Below are 19,392 nucleotides of genomic sequence, written 5' to 3'. Positions count from 1 at the left end.
AATTAAACTAAATCTTTGCTGAATTCCTGATGATTTTAGTCTTTTTTTTACCCATAGCTAAAATCTCCCACAAAAAAAGTGTGTATATATATATATATATATATATATATATATATATATATATATATATATATATATATATATATATATGTATATGTGTTTTTTTTACTAACAACTTTTGTGGGCGAAAAAAAATAATTCACGGTCCGGTTTTGGCCTGCGGGACGCGTGTTGCCGATCCCTGTATAGGTGAACACTAGCCTTTATTATGGGGGACAGGTTCGACTATCTTCGACTCTCTTCGTGAGCCCCGCCCAGGTCACATGTTTAGAAAGCTTGTCCAGCGCGCACAGCTGACGGACAACAACATTGCAGGCCAGTCGCTTAGGTAGCAGTAGTGAAGGTAGGGTGGAGAAGCACGGTTACAACCAACTGTTTAAAAAGATGTCTGTCAACAACCAGTAACAACATTTAACCAGTTGGTTTGCTGAGTCACTTTTCAAGTATTTCAACTTCAGGGTAGTCCGAAATTGTAGTCGTCGAGCTTGGAAAGAGGGGGAAGCTACTAGCGAGAGGCAGCTTTTAGGCTTGGTGGAGAGGGGAACACTCGGTATATCCTCGGACTGAACATGGCAATGTCCCTAATCCAAGCCTGCCGCAGTCTAGCTCTCTCAACATGGCTGCTATCCTTTTGCTTCGTGCATTTGCTGTGCCTGGACTTTACGGTGGCGGAGAAAGAAGAATGGTACACCGCGTTTGTCAACATTACTTATCTGGATCCCGTGACTTCAGAAATCAAAACAGAGAAGACTGAGTGTGGAAGATATGGCGAGCACTCCCCCAAGAAAGAAGCAAGAGGGCAAGTGTTGATGCCTTTGCTCTTGCAAGAAAGACAAGCTTGCGACCCAAACGCTAAGTATCCCCTGCCTTATCAAAACAATGCTTGGGTGGCGTTAATAGCTGCAGGGAATTGTACATTCAGAGATAAAATTCGCAACGTCGCTGCACTCAACGCTTCAGCAGTCATCATTTATAACGTGGGCTCCACTAATGTCAACGATACCATAACAATGCCCCATCAAGGTAAACTACACTTTCAGGGGAGCAATGCATCATACTCATCAAGCTGTGATGCACTGTATCTCTTGTATGAGATACACTGTACAATATCACTGTGCTAAGAGTGCTCTGCTCTCTTATCATGTTGTTATGGCAATGGCACACATTGTTTTAGGCTGTTGGATACTGGCCAGGCATTCATGTCAGTAGGCTACAAGCTCAAAACTTTCAGTTGTAAACCTGCATCACTCCTCATTCCTCCTAGCTGTGTGATAATTATCAATGAACAACTTTTCTCCACAAAACTTGATTTTGGAATGCAGGCCTACTTTTTAATGGAATGGGCCCCTTGTGTAAAATATATATGGTGATACTATGATGCATAGCCCATGCATGAACTCACCATGACACTGGGAGTTGACTCCACCCAGCTCGTATAAACTGTTGATGCATGTTTCCCTGACTGCATTGGGATATATCATCAGTCAGGCTGTCATGTCCTACACATTCCCTATACATTTTAGCCTATATCTAATTGTAATCCATATCTAATTCTTGCTGATTATGAACTGGGCCAAAGGTTGAGTCACCATTTGGCATGGTACTGGCTCAGACCCAGGCTGAGGCTGTTGTGTAAGTTAGTTCTCGTGTAATTTCTCTCTCCGGCTCATTCTTAACCGTCTCAAAGTCTGACCTCACCTCGCTCCATCTCCTTCTTCAGCACTGATAACTGACCAGGTGAAAGCCAGCCTAATGGTGAGCTTCCACCATATTGTTTTCACTTGTCAAGTATGTTCCAATCAGTGCAGATGAAGGGAACTGAGGAAGATGAAGAGACATATTTTTTTTGGGGGGGAATTTAGAGCCTGTCGATCTCCTGCTCTCCCCCTGAGCCATGCAGGAAAGAATCAAGGACAAAGAGGAGCAGAGGGGACAGGAAGTAGGAGGATTTTAGTTTTAGGTGGACATCAATATTCATGGAAGAAGGATTTAGCACAGTTGAGATTTCCTCCCAAAATGATTTCCATATTTGGGTTGTAAAGCTGAGTCCTGCTTTGCAAGAGATCCAAATGACAATCCATATTTGTACAGCTCCTGTCAACTTAGTGTGTGTGCATGTGGAAGAGTGTTTGTTTGTTTTCATAAAACCTATCCAATTCAATGGTGACACTGAAATACCGTAAATACACTTAGTGTGTTAATGGGGTCGACAGACAGACAGACTAATTCAAACGTACTAATTGAGTAATCTCTGTTTAGCCTTGGCTTGAACATCTACAGAAAGCGGCGGTTAATATGACAACTTTTCTTAGACATCTGATTTCATGGCGTGCTTTTAATTTAACTATCACAGCTTAGTGTTGGGTGGACATGTTTAAGACGAGCCAGCTAGGAGAGTCAGTCCATGGGAATATCTGAGGCAGCCGTTTTCCCCCAAGCACATCCAATGGGCATTTTAATCAGTTGGGTATGTTATCCCTCAGTCAGAGGTGTTTCCGTCTGGCCCGGATCCAATACTGGAGCTAACAGAGAAGGCTTTAATAGACAAAACTGGTGGTAACTGGCTGCCAAGTTTCCACTGTAGACCACTCTCTTTCATATGTAAGCCGGGTAGGCCCCCCTACCTCTGCAAGTGACCGTTTGGTGGTAGTGATGGTGGTGGGCTCTGGCCACTAAACTTGCACCATCGCTGCAAAGGAAAAGGTCTTAGGAGAAACCTAGGGTTAGGCCATCTTATGAGTCTTACACAAAATACCCACCTCCTCTCCTCTCCATCCCTGATGATCCATGATCCATACTTTCTCTCCACATTCCTTATATTTTCACACGCAGTCAAGTCTTAATATATGACTCCGACTTGTGTGTGTGTGTGTTTCTGCGCGGTTGCCCGCCTGCGTTTTGAGCTCGACTATGCTCCTTTGTCCATACCGTAGCTCTCGGTTTACTGGGACAAATCATATTAATGGATTGAAATGAAACTAACCATGTCTGTGTCTTAACACCACATGACTGTGCGACTGGTTTGACGATGTGCTGTAAAATGTAGCACCCTCCTTCACAATAGGCTGACAGGCAGTGCATAACCTATCACCCTGTTAGCACACTGCCAAACTGCATTAGCCTGCTGCAACAGCACTGACACACCTCCTCCAACCAATACAGAGTGGTGTGTGTCTGTATGGGCATCCAAGCTGTGCAGGTGATAGGGTTGCCATGAGGGTTGGCGTCAATGGAATGGTTACCATTGTTGACGTTTTGGCCTCTTTAACTGAGGATTACTCCATGTGGACCACAACAGGTAATTCCATTCATATAAACCCCTTTGTTCACATTCACTGGCAGTCTCTGACAGTACAGGGCTTGGAATCTATCTGCGTCCACAGGGAAGACAGTGGAGTGCCAGCATGCTGGCTGCTAATGGGGAAGTGAGGAGAGACGACGGAAGGCCCTACCAGACGCCTCAGACACACGGGGCCAGCCGGGGAGGGAGGAGGGGGGTGTGTGGCCACCTCTGGCGAGCTCGCTGAGAACCCCATTGGGGCCCTCCCTGCTTGGCTGCCACAGGCCCAGGAGATGTGTCTGTTAAGGCATCAGCATTCTTCAGTTTGGCTAGGCGAACCAAACAAGTGTGCTTGCAAACTCTCTTAAAAGACCCTCGCTTGAAAAACGAGAAAAGCGGCAATAGTACTGCTTGTCCATTTTGAGACGCCAGAGCCAGTATACACTTCCTCAAAATAGTCAGAATTAATCTAAGCTAATTCAAGAAATCTGCCATTAATTTTGAAGTTTTTGCTGAGGAGATCTTAGTCTCTGAATTTTACATCTAACTAAGATGTTTGGTGAAGTATTTGTCTCTTTTTTTATTTTATGACAATGAGTCGTCTCTCGTTGAATGACGACAAAGACTTTATTGAAGAATCCCTACTAATGACCAATCACCGATGAAGGGGCGTAGACTTCGCGTACTGACTTCGGCTTGCCTCGAGAAAATTTTTTGTGTGCCTGAACAGCCGAGAAAACCCTTACCAAAGTCCAAAGTGAACAAAAACGTCACAAAAAGTTGTCATAATATATGCACTAACTCTTCCGAATTATTTAGTCTGGGAAGCATGAGGACACCTACTGAGAGGGTACAGCAGGCCGGCGGTCCCTACGGAAAAGAGGAGACTGCTATTTCTGGGGCTGCTACGACTCATTCTCCCAGCCCTGAGACGAACAGACTGAGAGAGAGACCGAGACGGAGGGAGGGAGGGAGAGAGAGAGAGAGATGGAGGGAGAGATGGAGGGAGGGAGAGAGAGAGATGGAGGGAGAGGGAGAGATGGAGGGAGGGAGAGAGAGAGATGGAGGGAGGGAGAGAGAGAGATGGAGGGAGAGATGGAGGGAGGGAGAGAGAGAGATGGAGGGAGAGATGGAGGGAGAGAGAGAGATGGAGGGAGGGAGGGAGAGAGAGAGATGGAGGGAGGGAGGGAGAGATGGAGGGAGAGATGGAGGGAGGGAGAGCTGGAGATGGAGGGGGGAGAGAGAGACGGAGGGAGGGAGGGAGAGAGAGACGGAGGGAGAGAGAGAGACGGAGGGAGGGAGGGAGGGAGAGATGGAGATGGAGGGGGGAGAGAGAGACGGAGGGAGGGAGGGAGAGAGAGACGGAGGGAGAGAGACGGAGGGAGGGAGGGAGAGAGAGACGGAGGGAGGGAGGGAGAGACGGAGGGCGAGAGAGACGGAGGGAGGGAGAGAGCAAGACTGTGGGAGAGAGAGAAAGAAGCGAGGGAGAAGAGAAAACGAGATTGAGAGATGGACACCGACGAAAGAGTGCAACGATGAGGGAAAGGGGGACAAAAAGAAAGCAAGAGAAAGAACAGTCCTCCTCTCGGTGAGCCAACAGAAGTGGACTGTATCGGCCAGGGTACTCGAGAGCCAAGAATCTGTCTCTCGTTCTCTCTCTCTCTCTCTCTCTCTCTCTCTCTCTCTCATCTTAATTTGGTTGGCCCCACCTGTGACAAAGAAAGCATACAAGGCCTTTTTGTATGAGAACACTCAGACCTCTGTGTGGACAGAACACATATGAATCCTATCAGGGCTGATCTTTATGAAAGACTTGACATTTGCAGTCTGGCTTTAATATCGAGGGAGAGCAATGAACATGTGGAGGACATTTTCTGAGAGCTGGAATTAATCACTAGATTACTATATGACGTGGCTCCCTCCCTCTGTCAGATCTTTTCAGTTTTTCTTTCCTGGCCTTGTTTTTTTAGGCAGTTTTGTCGGCCATCTTGGCTATGCAAATGTTGGTTGCTACATGTATTCATTATTTGATATTTTTATGCAAATGTTCACTGGATAGGCTAACACCGTTGATATTGAACAAGCATTTGCCTGTTTAATTCCAGCTAACCAGATACTATTATCCACTACACAACAGGTTCTGCTGCCCTCAAGGCTGCTAGCAAAAGCTAATCCTCAGCAGCACTAAACAGGTTAGCGCCTTCCTCCAAAAATAAACTGCTCACTCACTCTCTATTCCCCCTGGCTTGCCTTATTATGCACCATCCTGGTTTATTATGCACCATCCTGGTTTATTATGCTCCATCCTGCCTTATTATGCACCATCCTTGCTAAAGGGTGTCCTCAAAGAGGAGAGATTGTGGTCCAGTTCAGCCTCTTGTCAGGCCATCGGTTGATATAACACACTGCTTTGATTTTTAGAAGCAGCTATTTTGGTTCTATCGTTTCTCTCTCTCTCTCTCTCTCTCTCTCTCGCTCTCTAAATGAAATGGAATCGCCTACTAGTTGCAGACAGTGGTGAAAAAATGTGTATGTCATCTTGCCCCTTGTGGAATATCTTTGTGTCTGTATTCTGGTCTCCTTCATCTGGGTTGTAATTTCTAGCCTGGTCCCAGATCTGTTTGTACTGTCTTGCCAACTCTTATGGTTATTGACGTGACGATGACCATAGGAGTTGGCAAGACAGCACAAACAGATCAGGGACCAGTCTATGTAATCCCAAAGCCCACCCAGATGGTCAAGATGGCTAAAACCTTGAGTCTACTCTGCACTACCTACTTAAGATCTCATACTTAACAGCTGAAGCATGGCCAGTGTGCAAAAGCAACTTTCTGCAGACCGCAGAACTTTGTCAATGTGTTCCCTTACCTTGGTCATCATATCGTTCTCAAGGCTCATAGAGGTGAAGAAGTTAATCCACTCCTTGAGGCCATGTGTTGCTACTAAACTTTCGGCATCCATGTTGGATTGTGCCCTCATGTCCAGACAGCTTTTCATGCATATCAGTTGAAGGGTATCTGGGGTGAAAAGTCTTTAGGTTAGCAAGCCCATTATGTTTTTTTTTGAAGCTGTGTAGTGTTTGACAGTGTGTAGGGCTCAGCGTTAACGGAATAGTATTAGCAGCCGTGAGATCCGTTTACCGTGCACACACAGCCTTGTTTTTCTGCCGGTGATTGAGACGGTGATTGCATTAGGAGCTCTGACACAAACACACTCTGAAGTGGCTACCGTTAAGTTATGTATAAACAAACCATGGTGCTGCTGCTCTGGTCGTTGCTAATTCAGCCAACTGTGTGTGTGTGTGTGTGTGTGTGTGTGTGTGTGTGTGTGTGTGTGTGTGTGTGTGAGTGCTTGCATATAGGCCTATATGTCAAGTCCTTGGACCTAATGCATTGTGCCTTGCTGTATGTAAACCCTATATGCAGGATAACACAGTAACCTCCAGCCTACTACCCATTGTTCATTGTTACATCACAATGTGATTTAGGCCCCGTCTATGCCAGGACACTGGCTCCAGAGCTCTTCGGTCCTGATGCGCTTATTTCATTAGAATGCTGTTTAACCCCCCAAATTAGATTTAGTCTAGTCGTTTTGTTTTTTGGGAAACAATTTGGCAAATCTGAAGCCAAAAAACGACCAGCTCGTTACATATGGAGATTTCTGAGCATAATAATGCATTGCGCCTTTCCCATATGAAATGTGTGGTGTTCATGGGGGATCAGTCCCTGCGTCACACACACACACACACACACACACACACACACCCCTCTAGGTTTATACATTTTCAGGACCGCATCATGAACCTGGGCGCCATGGCGACCGACCGAGAGAACAGAGAAACAGAGTTTTATTCTCTCTCTCCATCTCTTCTCTCTCCTCTGACCACCCTTTTTCACCCACTCTATTTTTACCTATTTCCACTGTTAGCTAGACCCGTACAGATGTGAGTCATGCAACTCTGCCAAGGAAAATTAGCATACCGTGCATGCCGTATCCCATAGGCAGCATGTGAGTTTCAAGTTTGGGGAAGCAAATTTTCACCATAAAAATGCACCTTTATAAAGCATTCCGTGCATCATCATATTTGCATACTAATGTAAGATAGCCTACTATTCCTAATGTGATGGTCCTCTGTACCTCAATTGGTAGAGCATGGCGCTTGTAACGCCAGGGTAGTGGGTTCGATCCCCGGGACCACCCATACGTAAAAATGTATGCACACATGACTGTAAGTCGCTTTGGATAAAAGCGTCTGCTAAATGGCGTATTATATTATATTAGATTGGATAGTCATAATTTAGGCTAATAATATAACTCAATCACTGTTGAGCGTGTATAGCGTGGGCTTTAGAGTAGATCTTGGCTATAGGCTATATCAGATATGTTTCTTCTTTGCATGGGAAAATGTTGGCCTTTTATGAACACATTTCATGCAATTCTACTACACTTTATATGACTGGAGACATTAGCAGGGTAGCCTACTCTGCCTACTCTGCTGACACTGACAAACCGATCAATAAAAACAATGTTGTCTGATCCATCTAATCGGCCTATGAGAAGGAGAGACGCATACATGACGTCCATCTAACCTGGAGGAGGAAATTATTGTCCAAACACAAACTTTCAAGTGGCACTGACCCAACCACGATAGAGTGAATATGCACACTCACCGGGAATATGGCCGATGCTCTCCGCTGATACCAATAAGATAGGCTATACTGTTCACTCAATTAAATTGAGTATTTTGATAACTAAAAGACAGATTAGTATTTTCATTGTCTTCTCTTTACAGCAATAGCCATTTGCTTTCCAAACTATGTTTTCCTTCAATTGTATTTTGAAATATTGCAATATGCCTGGCTGGGCTTCTACTTTTCACTGACATTCGCAACTCAACAATCATCTATGTGGTATTGCCAGGCGCGCTGCCCAAATTGCGGGCCCTTCTGACTGTAGGCAATGCGGTTTAAAACAATCCACAGTTTATATATATTTTAAAAAGCTAATGATCCTCTGTGGCCAAATCATAGTTTCTGGTATAGTAGCTTATTTTGAATGATTTTATGTATTTCTGTATAGACAGGAGTAAGCTAATTAGGCTATATAATTTTGGCAATTTCATTAAATTTACTTTAGAGGAAGCTTAGCTTCTCCTAGCCTTATGGATGCGCCGACTATGTCGTATCCAATCTTTTGGCGGTTTTAAGTCCGCATTTGTTAGTGAATATATTTTAGTCTCTGGATTAAAGTCCAATGTTCTTTTCTAAACCGGGATTCATTAGTGAGTGGGTTGACTGAGTCATCCATTTTTGGATGCCTTGCTGCTTGCTGTGTCTTTCTTGGGTTAAAAGTTTTGCAGCTACTTTTCTTTCTTCAGTCAGCTTTTTCCAACCTGTTTTTGTCTATTCTGCAGTGATAATATGGTGTCGCCACCTGCTAGGCGCCAGCGCTCCTTCTTTCTCTCTCTCTCTCTTTTTCTCTTTTTCTTTCTTTCTCTCTCTATCCATCCCCAGGGTATGGTGATATAATGGCCTTGTCCACTCTCAGACCTCCGTCGGGTGCCGAGGGTATCCCACAATGCCCTGTGGCTGGCGGGCTGCCCGGGCGGCGGTGGTGGCAGAGTGAATGAGCCTCTCCTTTTAGAAATGACTGATAGATGGAGTGAAGAAGTGAAGCACCCTGGGGCTTCTGTGTTCCTGTGGCTCCACACAGACGCCACGGTAACAAGGCCGCAGAGTCCTATAGGAAATGATGTCACCGAGTTCCAAAGGCTATTGAGTCACTAATGCCCTTCACACAAACATCATCCCACCTCAATGTGTGGCTGCAGATGGAGTGTCCATGGAGTGCAATCTCTTGTCAGGGTTTTTAAAGCACTCAGACACATCTGATAGGAAGTATAGCCTGTCTACCACTCTCTCACCTCACTTCCCAATGCTTCACGCAGTGGTTAAAGTGTGTCCGTGTTCGATAGACAGGCAGGCAGTACATAGCTGCACGTTAAGTCACTCCGAGTCTTGCCTCGCTGAAGCTTTTTGGCCTGCTTCTTATGAACGTGAATGGCGGCCATTTTGAAATCTTGAGGGGAATCGATTGTGTTATTTAGTGTGTTGACTTAGGACTTAGCCTACTTGAAGGATATTCTATCACTGTAATTATTATTTTATGTGTGGAGAAAGGGTATATCGAAGCTGAAGTAACTTTTGGTGTGACGGTTGGTGATTGTGTGAGGTGTCTGGTCAAAGGCCAGAGGGAGAGGGGCTAGCTGAGAGGTGAGGATGAGGGCAATCTCTGGTGGGAGGCCCTGTCTGGACTTGTTGGTTTCAACTCTGAAAGGGGTTAACTGAAGGGGACATAGTGTTAAGACACAAAGTGTTAAAGTGACACCTCTGTTGTTCATGACATTGATAACATCCAACTCAACAACCTTCAACTCAGTTGTGAAAGTGTTGAAAGATCCTTGGTTTTCCGCTCTGTTGACTGTCTGGTGGTGTGAACTAATGGCTTTGCTATGAAATTATGTTCCCTTGTAGAGTGCCGGGGTGGGGTGGGGTGGGGGTGGGGGGGGGGGGGGTGTACTTTGCTTGACCCTAAATGGTGTTTGAGTTACCGATCAAACCTTTTTAGTGGCAGCTGGGCCTGACCTAATTGTCAATTGGACTGTGTTATCAGTGCGGTCTGGTATTGTGACACCAGTGACGTGAAATGTTCAAAACGTTGCTGATAGAAATGTCAGCTAGTGAATAGAGCTGATATAATTCCTTACTCGGTGACAGGCACAGATTTGTTCTAGATCTGTAACGTTTCTCCCTTCTGAACAGGACCCCAGGGCTCTGACCCAAACATGGAGAGTCAGGGGTTTGTTTTGTTAGCGCTGCGTCCTGTCTCTGCCTGAATTAATTCCCAGTAGGCTAGCCTAATGCTAATTACTCACTGTGTTCTACAGACAGTGTTCTGTGAATACAGGTTATTTATAGTTCAGCTCAACCCTGATACACAATAGGGGTCTGATACCTCCACAGAGGGGTTTCAAATACCATACAAATGAATAGGATCAAATGAAGCCACAAAGGAGCAATTAAAGAGCCATATGCGGTTGCAGATCTCTGTCCCATACCAAAAAAAAAAAAAAAATTGGCACATGAATATTGAAGTGTAGGTTGTTGCAACAAATCCTTTATTAAGTTTATTTCCAATGAGCTACAACATATTTACAATAGTTGGTTGTATACATTTTGTGGACACCGTGTAATCTGTAGCAGCTGACAAAGTCCCAGGCTGTTTGTCTTGACTTTCTACCCACCTGGTGTTCACACAACATTTGGTGCTGTGTGATTTAGAATATAAGTGCCTGTCTCCAAGAGGCCAGTTAGACATTTTCTCTGCTCTGTCCTAGAGATATCGCCCTTTTGCAACTTGTAATAAACCGGATAGATATTTGATTGACTTTACCAACGACTCCTCTCCTTTTGGTTCACCTGGAAATTCCAACAGGTACGGGGGATATCGTGGCGATCATGATTCCGGAACCCAAAGGTCGGGAGATCGCCGCTCTACTACAACGCAACGTCACGGTGACCATGCACATCACCATAGGAACGAGGAACCTTCAGAAGTACGTGAGCAGAACGTCGGTGGTGTTCGTCTCCATCTCCTTCATCGTCCTGATGATTATCTCCCTGGCATGGCTCATCTTCTACTATATACAGCGGTTCAGATATGCCAATGCTCGCGACCGCAACCAGGTATGGTTCACTGTACAGACGCATGAATGTACACATTTGTACACACACACACACACACACACAACGCTCGCGACCGCTACCAGTTACGATATGACTGTAATGACAGCGTAAACTAGCAGTTTGACCACAGTATGAACATACTTTTTCTATGTCTATATGTAGAGCATCTGCTTTCCCTGAGGTGAATCATCTGATTCATCTTCTCTAAACCTTTCCCTGGTTGTTCCTTCCAGAAATGAAGGCCAAAATTAAAAATAGCCCGACAGCTGGGTTAGCTAGCGGAAACCTGTTGGACCGTCAACCGAGCCGGGTCTGCCACTTAGACAGTGTAGTCAATGCACACACAATGCAACCGGGAGACCCATGTGGTGGCGCACAATTGGCCCAGCGGCGTCCAGGGTAGGGGAGGGTTTGGCCGGCAGGGATGTTCTTGTCCCATCGCGCACTAGCGACTCCTGTGGCGGGCCGGGCGCAGTGCACGCTAACTCGGTCGCCAGGTGTACGGTGTTTCCTCCGGCACATTGGTGCGGCTGGCTTCCGGGTTAAGCGGGCACTGTGTCAAGAAGCAATGCGGCTCGGTTGGGTTGTGTTTCGGAGGATGCATGACTCTCGACCTTCGCCATTCCCGTGTCCGTACGGGAGTTGCAGCGATGGGACAAGACTGTAACTACCAATTGGATATTACGAAATTGGGGAGAAAAAGGGGGTAAAAAGGAAAAAAGGGTTCTACCTGGAACCAAAAAGGGTCCTACTTGGAACCAAAAAGGGTCCTACTTGGAACCAAAAAGGGTCCTACTTGGAACCAAAAAGGGTTCTACCTGGAACCAAAAAGGGTTCTACCTGGAACCAAAAAGGGTCCTACCTGGAACCAAAAAGGGTCCTACCTGGAACCAAAAAGGTTCTACCTGGAACCAAAAAGGGTTTTCCTTTGGGGACAGCCGAAGAACCCTTTTGGGACCCTTTTTTCTAATAGTGCACCGTCTCCCTGGACGATGTTGACACAACCGTTATAGATGACCACATGGGTTGTCAAGGGGAATGGGCGCCATGGTGATCATTTTTTTGCTTTTTTGTACCTGCTGGAGTTGAATTGTGGTTCACTCCAAGAACTCGCCAGGCCTGAAACCACAAATCTGTTCTCTGTTGATGTCACAACGACTTTCCTTGAAGATTGATTGAGAGCAGCTGTGGGCAGTGGCCTGATCTAATGCGGTTATTTTCCACTGTGAGAGTAAACCTAGATAGCGAGGGTTAGCAGCCTACCCTTCTCTCAGTGTCTCTTAGTATCTATCTATCATCCACTCAATCTCTCTCTCTCTCCGTCATGCCTTTAGCTCTCTATCTCTCAACAATTCCAGACATTCTTTTCTCTCTTTTGGGTTGCCAGGTTCAGTTGCTTATCTTTCCCCCACCTTCTTTGTTGTTCTTTGATCTTCTATGAGCAGAGACGTCTCGGAGACGCAGCCAAGAAGGCCATCAGTAAGCTCCAAGTACGAACCATCAGGAAAGGAGACAAGGTAGACCTGGCTGCATACTTTACTAACCCCTTCTATGATGTTGGATAAATGTGTTACGAAGGTTGTTATGAATGATACCTGCCAAACTCCTAAAAGTTTCATGACTGGTTTCATAAAGGGGGTGTGAATACCTTATGTTTAGACCCCACGCATGTAAAGTGTTACCAAAACAAACTATTTAAGTAGATATGACCTTGATTGTAGGGTTTTAAACCGAAGGGAACCGTTTCCCCACGCTCCTGCTAACCACAGCATTTGATAATGAACTTCCATCAGCCCAATGATAATGACTGACTCATTTTAATTTTGTGTGTGTGTGTTTTGGCGTGTGTGTGTTTTAATTGTAATTCATTATACACGCTGCATGGCTTTTGATCCGCTCCACTTTATTCACCTTCCAGGAAATGAAAATGAGGCTAGACAACCAACCAAATGTCTCCTGTGTGTTTGGTGTTCTAGGAAACGGAGTCTGACTTTGACAACTGTGCTGTGTGCATCGAGGGCTATAAAGCGAATGATGTTGTAAGGATATTGCCATGCAGGTACGACAGCCTCTCCTATAGAGAGAGCAGACACATTGACACACATTACTATCATTGTCTCCTATAGATCATGTGTTGCAGTAGGTCTATTGGGAATGATTGGCAGTCATTTAATATGCTACAATAATATACTGTTCTGTAACTGAGAGGATAAGGAGAAGATGATGAGTGATGCTATGTTACCAAGGAGACTGTGACTATGGATCACATCATCAAGGCTGGTTGATTTGATATATGTGTGTGTGTGTGTGTGTTTCTGTGTGTGCGTATTCGTGTGTGTGACTCTGTCCTCAGGCACGTCTTCCATAAAAGCTGTGTGGACCCCTGGCTTCTGGACCACCGGACCTGTCCCATGTGTAAAATGAACATCCTCAAAGCACTGGGGATACCTGTAAGGAGTCTTTATTTCTTTCCAGTTTCAAAATCTATCCGTCTCTCTTTCATTCCCAACACTGGTCCTGGAGAGATTCTATTTTTGGAAAGTGAGGTTTTTATTTATATTTGATTGATTGATTTCCCCCAGCCCAACTTTGACTGTGGGGATGACATTCCGCCAGACTATGAGATGTCAGTGGGAGGCCCGCCCACCAACCCCATCACAGGGGCCAGTGACATCACGGTGAACGGGGAGGAGAGCTCGGTGGTGCTGGACCCCATGGACATGGAAAGGACGATAGGGCTGCCACAGGTCTACCACGACGCCCACGAGACACTACCACAGGCCGGGGACAGCCGACACATCGCCAGCAGTGAGTATAGACACACACCTATGCACCTGCGCGCACACACACACACAAATGCATTCAAACATATGCGCATACACACACACACAGATATACGCATATACATGTAACACACTCTCACACACACTCACGCCTATGCTTTGGTTCCATCCCAGCACTAACAGAACTTCTTCAACTAACCTGTACTTCCTCAACACAGACCAGTGAACTCACACCAGAACACTCCCCCATACCTGTCATGTTCAGAGTTGTGCTATGGTGGGATGTAAAAGGAGCACTGTATTCTGAAATAGACCACAGTGTCCCCTCTGTCTCCACCAGAACAGAGAGTAGTTGCTCTCTCTAACAGAGCACACTGTCCTGGTTCTTCACACGTGTGTTGAAATGGCACCGTATTCCCTATATAGCGCACTATTTCTGGCCAGGGGTCATAGGGCTCTGGTCAAAAGTAGTGCACTATATAGGGAATAGGGTACCATTTCAAATGCAGCCCTGTACTGGCGTGGCTTAGCTAGCCCAGGGCCGAAACTAGGCCATCAGCCACCTGCTTTACTGTTCCCTGAATCCAGTCCCTGGCCAGAGCAGGAGAGAAGGAATAGTGCTCCTTTCTTTTCAAAGTCAAAAGCTAACCCAAATGCATTGGCATGGTTTACATACGTAGCATCGGAGTATGTTTTAAGGTTGCCGTGCTTGCTATTAGCAAGTTCCTAGCATAAAGGCAGTACAGCACTGAGCCGTTGATAGGCACATTGTGTTTTTTGAGTTAGCTTGTTTGCGAACAGCTGGTTAGCATATGGCACTTGTTAGGCTGTGTGTGTGTGTGTGCGTGTGTGTGTCGGCCCGGAGAGTGGCGCAGGAGTGTGTTGACGCTGGCACGGCCCACTTCCGGTCCTGCCCACCGTGCTGAAATTCCACCTGCAGTTGGCACGGCTGCCGACCAAAACGCTCGCCTCTCGTGCCAATGGAAGAAGTTAATGCTGCCTTTGTGACAGCGTCTTATTAGCTTCCAGAGGCCTCTACTGTACCTTAAAGACCTGTTAAACACTTTGGACAGCGTCAAGTTGCTAAGCCCATTCAAAACATTAGAAACCTCATTCCCATAACACAAGCTGACTTCTTGCGCACCCATGAATGCCAGTCAATGTTCTACCTTCAAGGTAGTTGAACCCTTTTTACACTGAGTTTACACGCCTGTATGTCTTTCAACTGTGAACAGCTTGTCCCCTTTTTGAGCCTTGGCATTTCTGTCACACCTACCTTGTGTTAAATATTAGCTTTCTCGGTTCCATCCCGGTGCGTATTCAAAATTCCCCACCTGCTGTTTATTGTAAGCCCCTGAATGGATATGCGTTGTCAGGGGGAATGATTTGTGGGTTGCGCAAAACGCAGAGCCCAATCTGGCTGAGTCATTGCTTATGGAATGGCATGGCAGTACTGCCACTCAAGGCCTATTTGTCGTAAGGCGCCACATTAGCCTTATTGTAGCCTGGCTGTCACCAGCACGATAGCTTACTGCAGTATAGGCAGTAAAATGAACTTGGCGTGCACTGAGGGGAATGACATTTGGGGAAAAAAAGCGCAGGGCCCATATTCACAGTGTCTCAGAATAGGAGGGCAGTACATATCATTGGATTTACTATGATCTAAACTGCAAAACTGATCCTAGATCAGCACTCCCCTCGAAGAGTAACGTAGCATGTCTGAGGGGTATACTACAAAGTAGGACGAGTTAGCCAGCTAACTTTGATAAATAACCAGAAATAACAGTTTTTATTTTCTGGTTCATTAAGAAAGCTACGTTTTAGATATGTGTTTCTAGTTGTTGAATCAATTAGACCATGCCCATTTCAAGCTTATCTTTATAAACAAACAAAAAAATATTTTAGAATATTCAGGCAGTTAGCTGGTTAACTCCTTGAACCTGCTTTGTAGTGACAACCAGCAGATCTGTTCATGTTGAGTCATACAGGACAATAAAGCCTCCAAGTAGCTGAGTCATACCAAGTGCTCCTGGTCTTTCCTACCTGATATAATAGTATGATCTCCCTAGTGATGTTATTATAGTTAGGTAGCGTTGCTAACAGAGGCTCCTGGCTTTTAAGAGGATTATGATGAGGTGTGTGTGTCTGTGGAGAATAGATGATGAGATGTGTGTCTGTGTTCGCCTGTCTGCCAGAGCTAGAGCCAGTCTGCAGTGCTGAGACAGGGTTCTGGCTCCTCCCGGTGATAGCTGACCCCCACTGGACACACATCAACCCTGGCCATCTGGAGGGGTTGTCATGGTTACAGGGGCGGGCACACACTCAGAGAGACACTTTCTTCCCCTCCCTGCCTCTCTCTCCTCCCTTCTGCTTCTTCCTCTCTCTCCCAATAACATTCAGACTGTCAGTTTCTCTCTTTATCAGTCTCCCTTTCTTTCTTGTCGCTCTCTCTTGTCTCTCTCTCTCCCTCTCTCTCTCTACCTTAGGAGAGTGTCAGTAGCTCTTGTCTAACACAAGCCTTAACCTCTCCTCCTCTCACCAGTCTCTCTTTGTTCCTCACCAGTCTCTCTCTGTTCCTCACCAGTCTCTCTCTGTTTCAGGACACGCTCCCAGACTCCCTGCCCTCTCTCCCCCTCCAAGCCTTAATGGAACCATGACAAAATGGAGCCATGGACAGACAGGATTTAACCGTTATATATTAGTATTATGTTGGCCTTGTCTTTACCTCCTTGAGGATGCAGCTCATGTTTGGTGCCTGCTTACAACTTGTATGGTTGTAAAATTAGTTCCACTTTTACTAAATAATTCAAATAGCTTCTGCCAGTGCATTTGGAAATGGATGATGTGTAATTAACACACACACACACACACACACACACACACACACACACTGTTTAGTTCTGTTGTGTTGGTTGTCAAGCGAGACTCATTATCAGCCCGTCACACAGTCTGTGTTCTTCCTGCATCAATTAGCTCAGAGTTAATGGGAGTTCTGTTGTTTGTTTGTCGTGGCGCTAACTAGCTAACGGCGCCGCCAGACAACCGCCCCGAGATGAACGAGCTGATCTATCAGTGTTCTGCTGAATTGCCGTGTTGCAGTGACAGATCGCTGTGCACGCTATGCCCGCCAGCGTGAACAACGACCGCTGTCTGTTAACTTATTACGGTTATCCTTCACTTTGGACCGTGCTACAGCAAGGCTTGATTTGCTGCTGTAAAGTGGGACAGGAGTGGTGTTAGTCCATAGAGAGCATCTGTGAGTTGTTTCCATGTTGTGTCAGAGTGGGAGTGGGACTACTAGTCGCTGGAAGTAGATTGATGGTCCCATGTACTTCTCTAGTTGTTTTCTATTCATCTGACTGTGTAGTACTGCTATTTATTTTTATTTAGCCTTTATTTAACCAGGCAAGTCAGTTAAGAACAAATTCTTATTTACAATGACGGCCTACCAAAAGGCGAAAGGCCTCCTGCGGGGACGAGGGCTGGGATTAAAATATAAATATAGGACAAAACACACATCATGACAAGAGACACCACAACACTACATAAAGAGAGACCTAAGACAACAACATAGCATGGCAGCAACACGACAATACAGCATGGTAGCAACACCGCATGACAACAACTATCTCCTAAGACCCTGTGTAGTGCTGCTATTGCCTAAGACCCTGTGTAGTGCAGTGTGTCTTTGGTCAAGTGGACATCACAGCACTTACAGAGCAGTTTACATCTCTTGTCAGGTTCCCTGCGATAAGCCCTCATCAGTAGCCTCATCTTGTCTCTGCTGCTGCAAATTAATTGCCATTTTGGGTCCATTCAGGTTTACCTGTATCTCTGTCTCTTTAAAGGTGACCACCATGTTGTGTCTGTGCTGACCGGTCTCTCTCTCCCTGCAGGTGAGCACCAGCCCCCACTGAGCAGCGACTCGGACACCTCCCTCATCCTGGCTGTGGAGGTGGGTCTGTCCGACATGGAGCTCTCCCTCGGGCACGACCGTGACGAGGCCAAGTCCTGAGCCAATCAGAGCCAAGCAGGAAGGAAGCTCACAGGGTTGCCATGGAGATGAGAAACGAGACCGAAGGTGCAGCGCCTGTCCCCCTGATGGGAGGTAGTGGCTCCAAATAAATAAGAGACAACCAAGCAATAGAACCCATAGCAGTGCAACACACCTATCTGTCCCCACTGCCTCATCTACTCCCAACTATGGTTCCTCCTGTCCTGCCTCACTTTTCTGACTACAGTCACGTTCAGTAGCCATGGAAACCAGGCAGCCAATCACAGCTCTTGTTATTAGCCTCTGGACTGGGGGCACCTCTGTTAGTTGTCTCCATGTCACCATCACTTTATTGACTCTGTGACATTTTGATTTCTTTCTACGAGATCATCACTGCCAACGTATTCCAGAATGAAACACGGAAATCTTTACATCTAGTTATAGGAATATCTATCTATCTATATATGGTCAATATAAGCCTCCTGCAGCATGGGCTTTGAGTGTCAAAAACAGTTAGTGCGTGTTTTGAGTGACCAGCATTTACTTGTGGTAAACTTGAAGCAGATGTTTTTTCACCATCTCTGCTTGAAATAATTTCAATAACATTCAACATTGTTGGTATTGTAGCATTTACATTATGCACATATTGTCAAGCATTTCTAAATATCAGATTGTTAAATTGCATCCTTATCCTTAATTTAGGGACTATAGTTTTTTCCACTTCTGAAGTACTGTACACCATGTGTTGTGGAGACATATAAACAACCAAGAGTTTGTTTTACCCCACCAGTCGACAGTCACAGCCCACAGTAATGGAGATTTGTAGTGATGATGTCAGCCAGTCAGCTACTGTCCTGTTTCATCGCTTTATTAGCACCACCAGTAACTCAACACAGGAGGCTATTGTAGTGGCTGATGGGAATTTAATTCAATTTTAATGTCATGTCATCTCCCAGTCGAGCCACCCAATAGCATGTGGTGAAATCGTCTGTTACCTAACATAATGTGTGTCTGCAGTGCTGTGCCAAGCTCTTGCAGTTTAGTTTTTTGTATTGATGTTGCTTCTGTTTCTAGAAGACAATGCGAGATGGCATTGTGGGTGTGTTGATTTCACCCATTGGTTGGGTAGTGAAAAGCACATCGAAGTTGTCTGTCGATTTAAAAGTAAATTACATTTTACTACACTACCGTTTAAACATTTGGGGTCACTTAGAAATGTCTGTCCTTGTTTTCGAAAGAAAAGCAATTTTTTTGTCCATTAAAATAACATCAAATTGATCCGAAATACAGTGTAGACATTGTTAATGTTGTAAATGGCTATTGTAGCTGGAAACAGCTGATTTTTTATGGAATATCTACATAGGCGTACAGAGGCCCATTATCAGCAGCCATCAGTCCTGTGTTCCAATGGCACGTTGTGTTTGCAAATCCAAGTTTATAATTTTAAAATGCTAACTGATCATTAGAAAACCCTTTTGCAATTATGTTAGCACAGCTGAAAACTGTTGTGCTGATTTAAAGAAGCAATAA

The 19,392-nt window shown here is 45.5% G+C and overlaps 1 protein-coding gene across 1 annotated transcript; it reads left to right on the top strand.

Annotated features, from left to right (window-relative positions):
* The first annotated feature begins 389 nt into the window (after positions 1 to 389).
* Positions 390 to 19,099, top strand: LOC311110050 (RING finger protein 150-like). Its single transcript, XM_084188597.1, has 7 exons — positions 390 to 1,083; positions 10,835 to 11,085; positions 12,531 to 12,602; positions 13,062 to 13,144; positions 13,439 to 13,535; positions 13,668 to 13,893; positions 17,765 to 19,099. Exons 1-7 carry the CDS (start codon positions 630 to 632, stop codon positions 17,881 to 17,883), a joined length of 1,302 nt encoding a protein of 433 aa, XP_084044723.1. The 5' UTR covers positions 390 to 629; the 3' UTR covers positions 17,884 to 19,099.
* The last annotated feature ends 293 nt before the right edge of the window (positions 19,100 to 19,392 follow it).

This window comes from Coregonus lavaretus (assembly GCF_964263955.1).
Source record: "Coregonus lavaretus genome assembly, contig: SUPER_35_unloc_1, whole genome shotgun sequence".
Lineage (NCBI taxonomy): Eukaryota > Metazoa > Chordata > Actinopteri > Salmoniformes > Salmonidae > Coregonus > Coregonus lavaretus.
The sequence above is the reverse complement of the archived record's forward strand: the minus strand, read 5'-3'. Positions and strand labels throughout refer to the sequence as shown.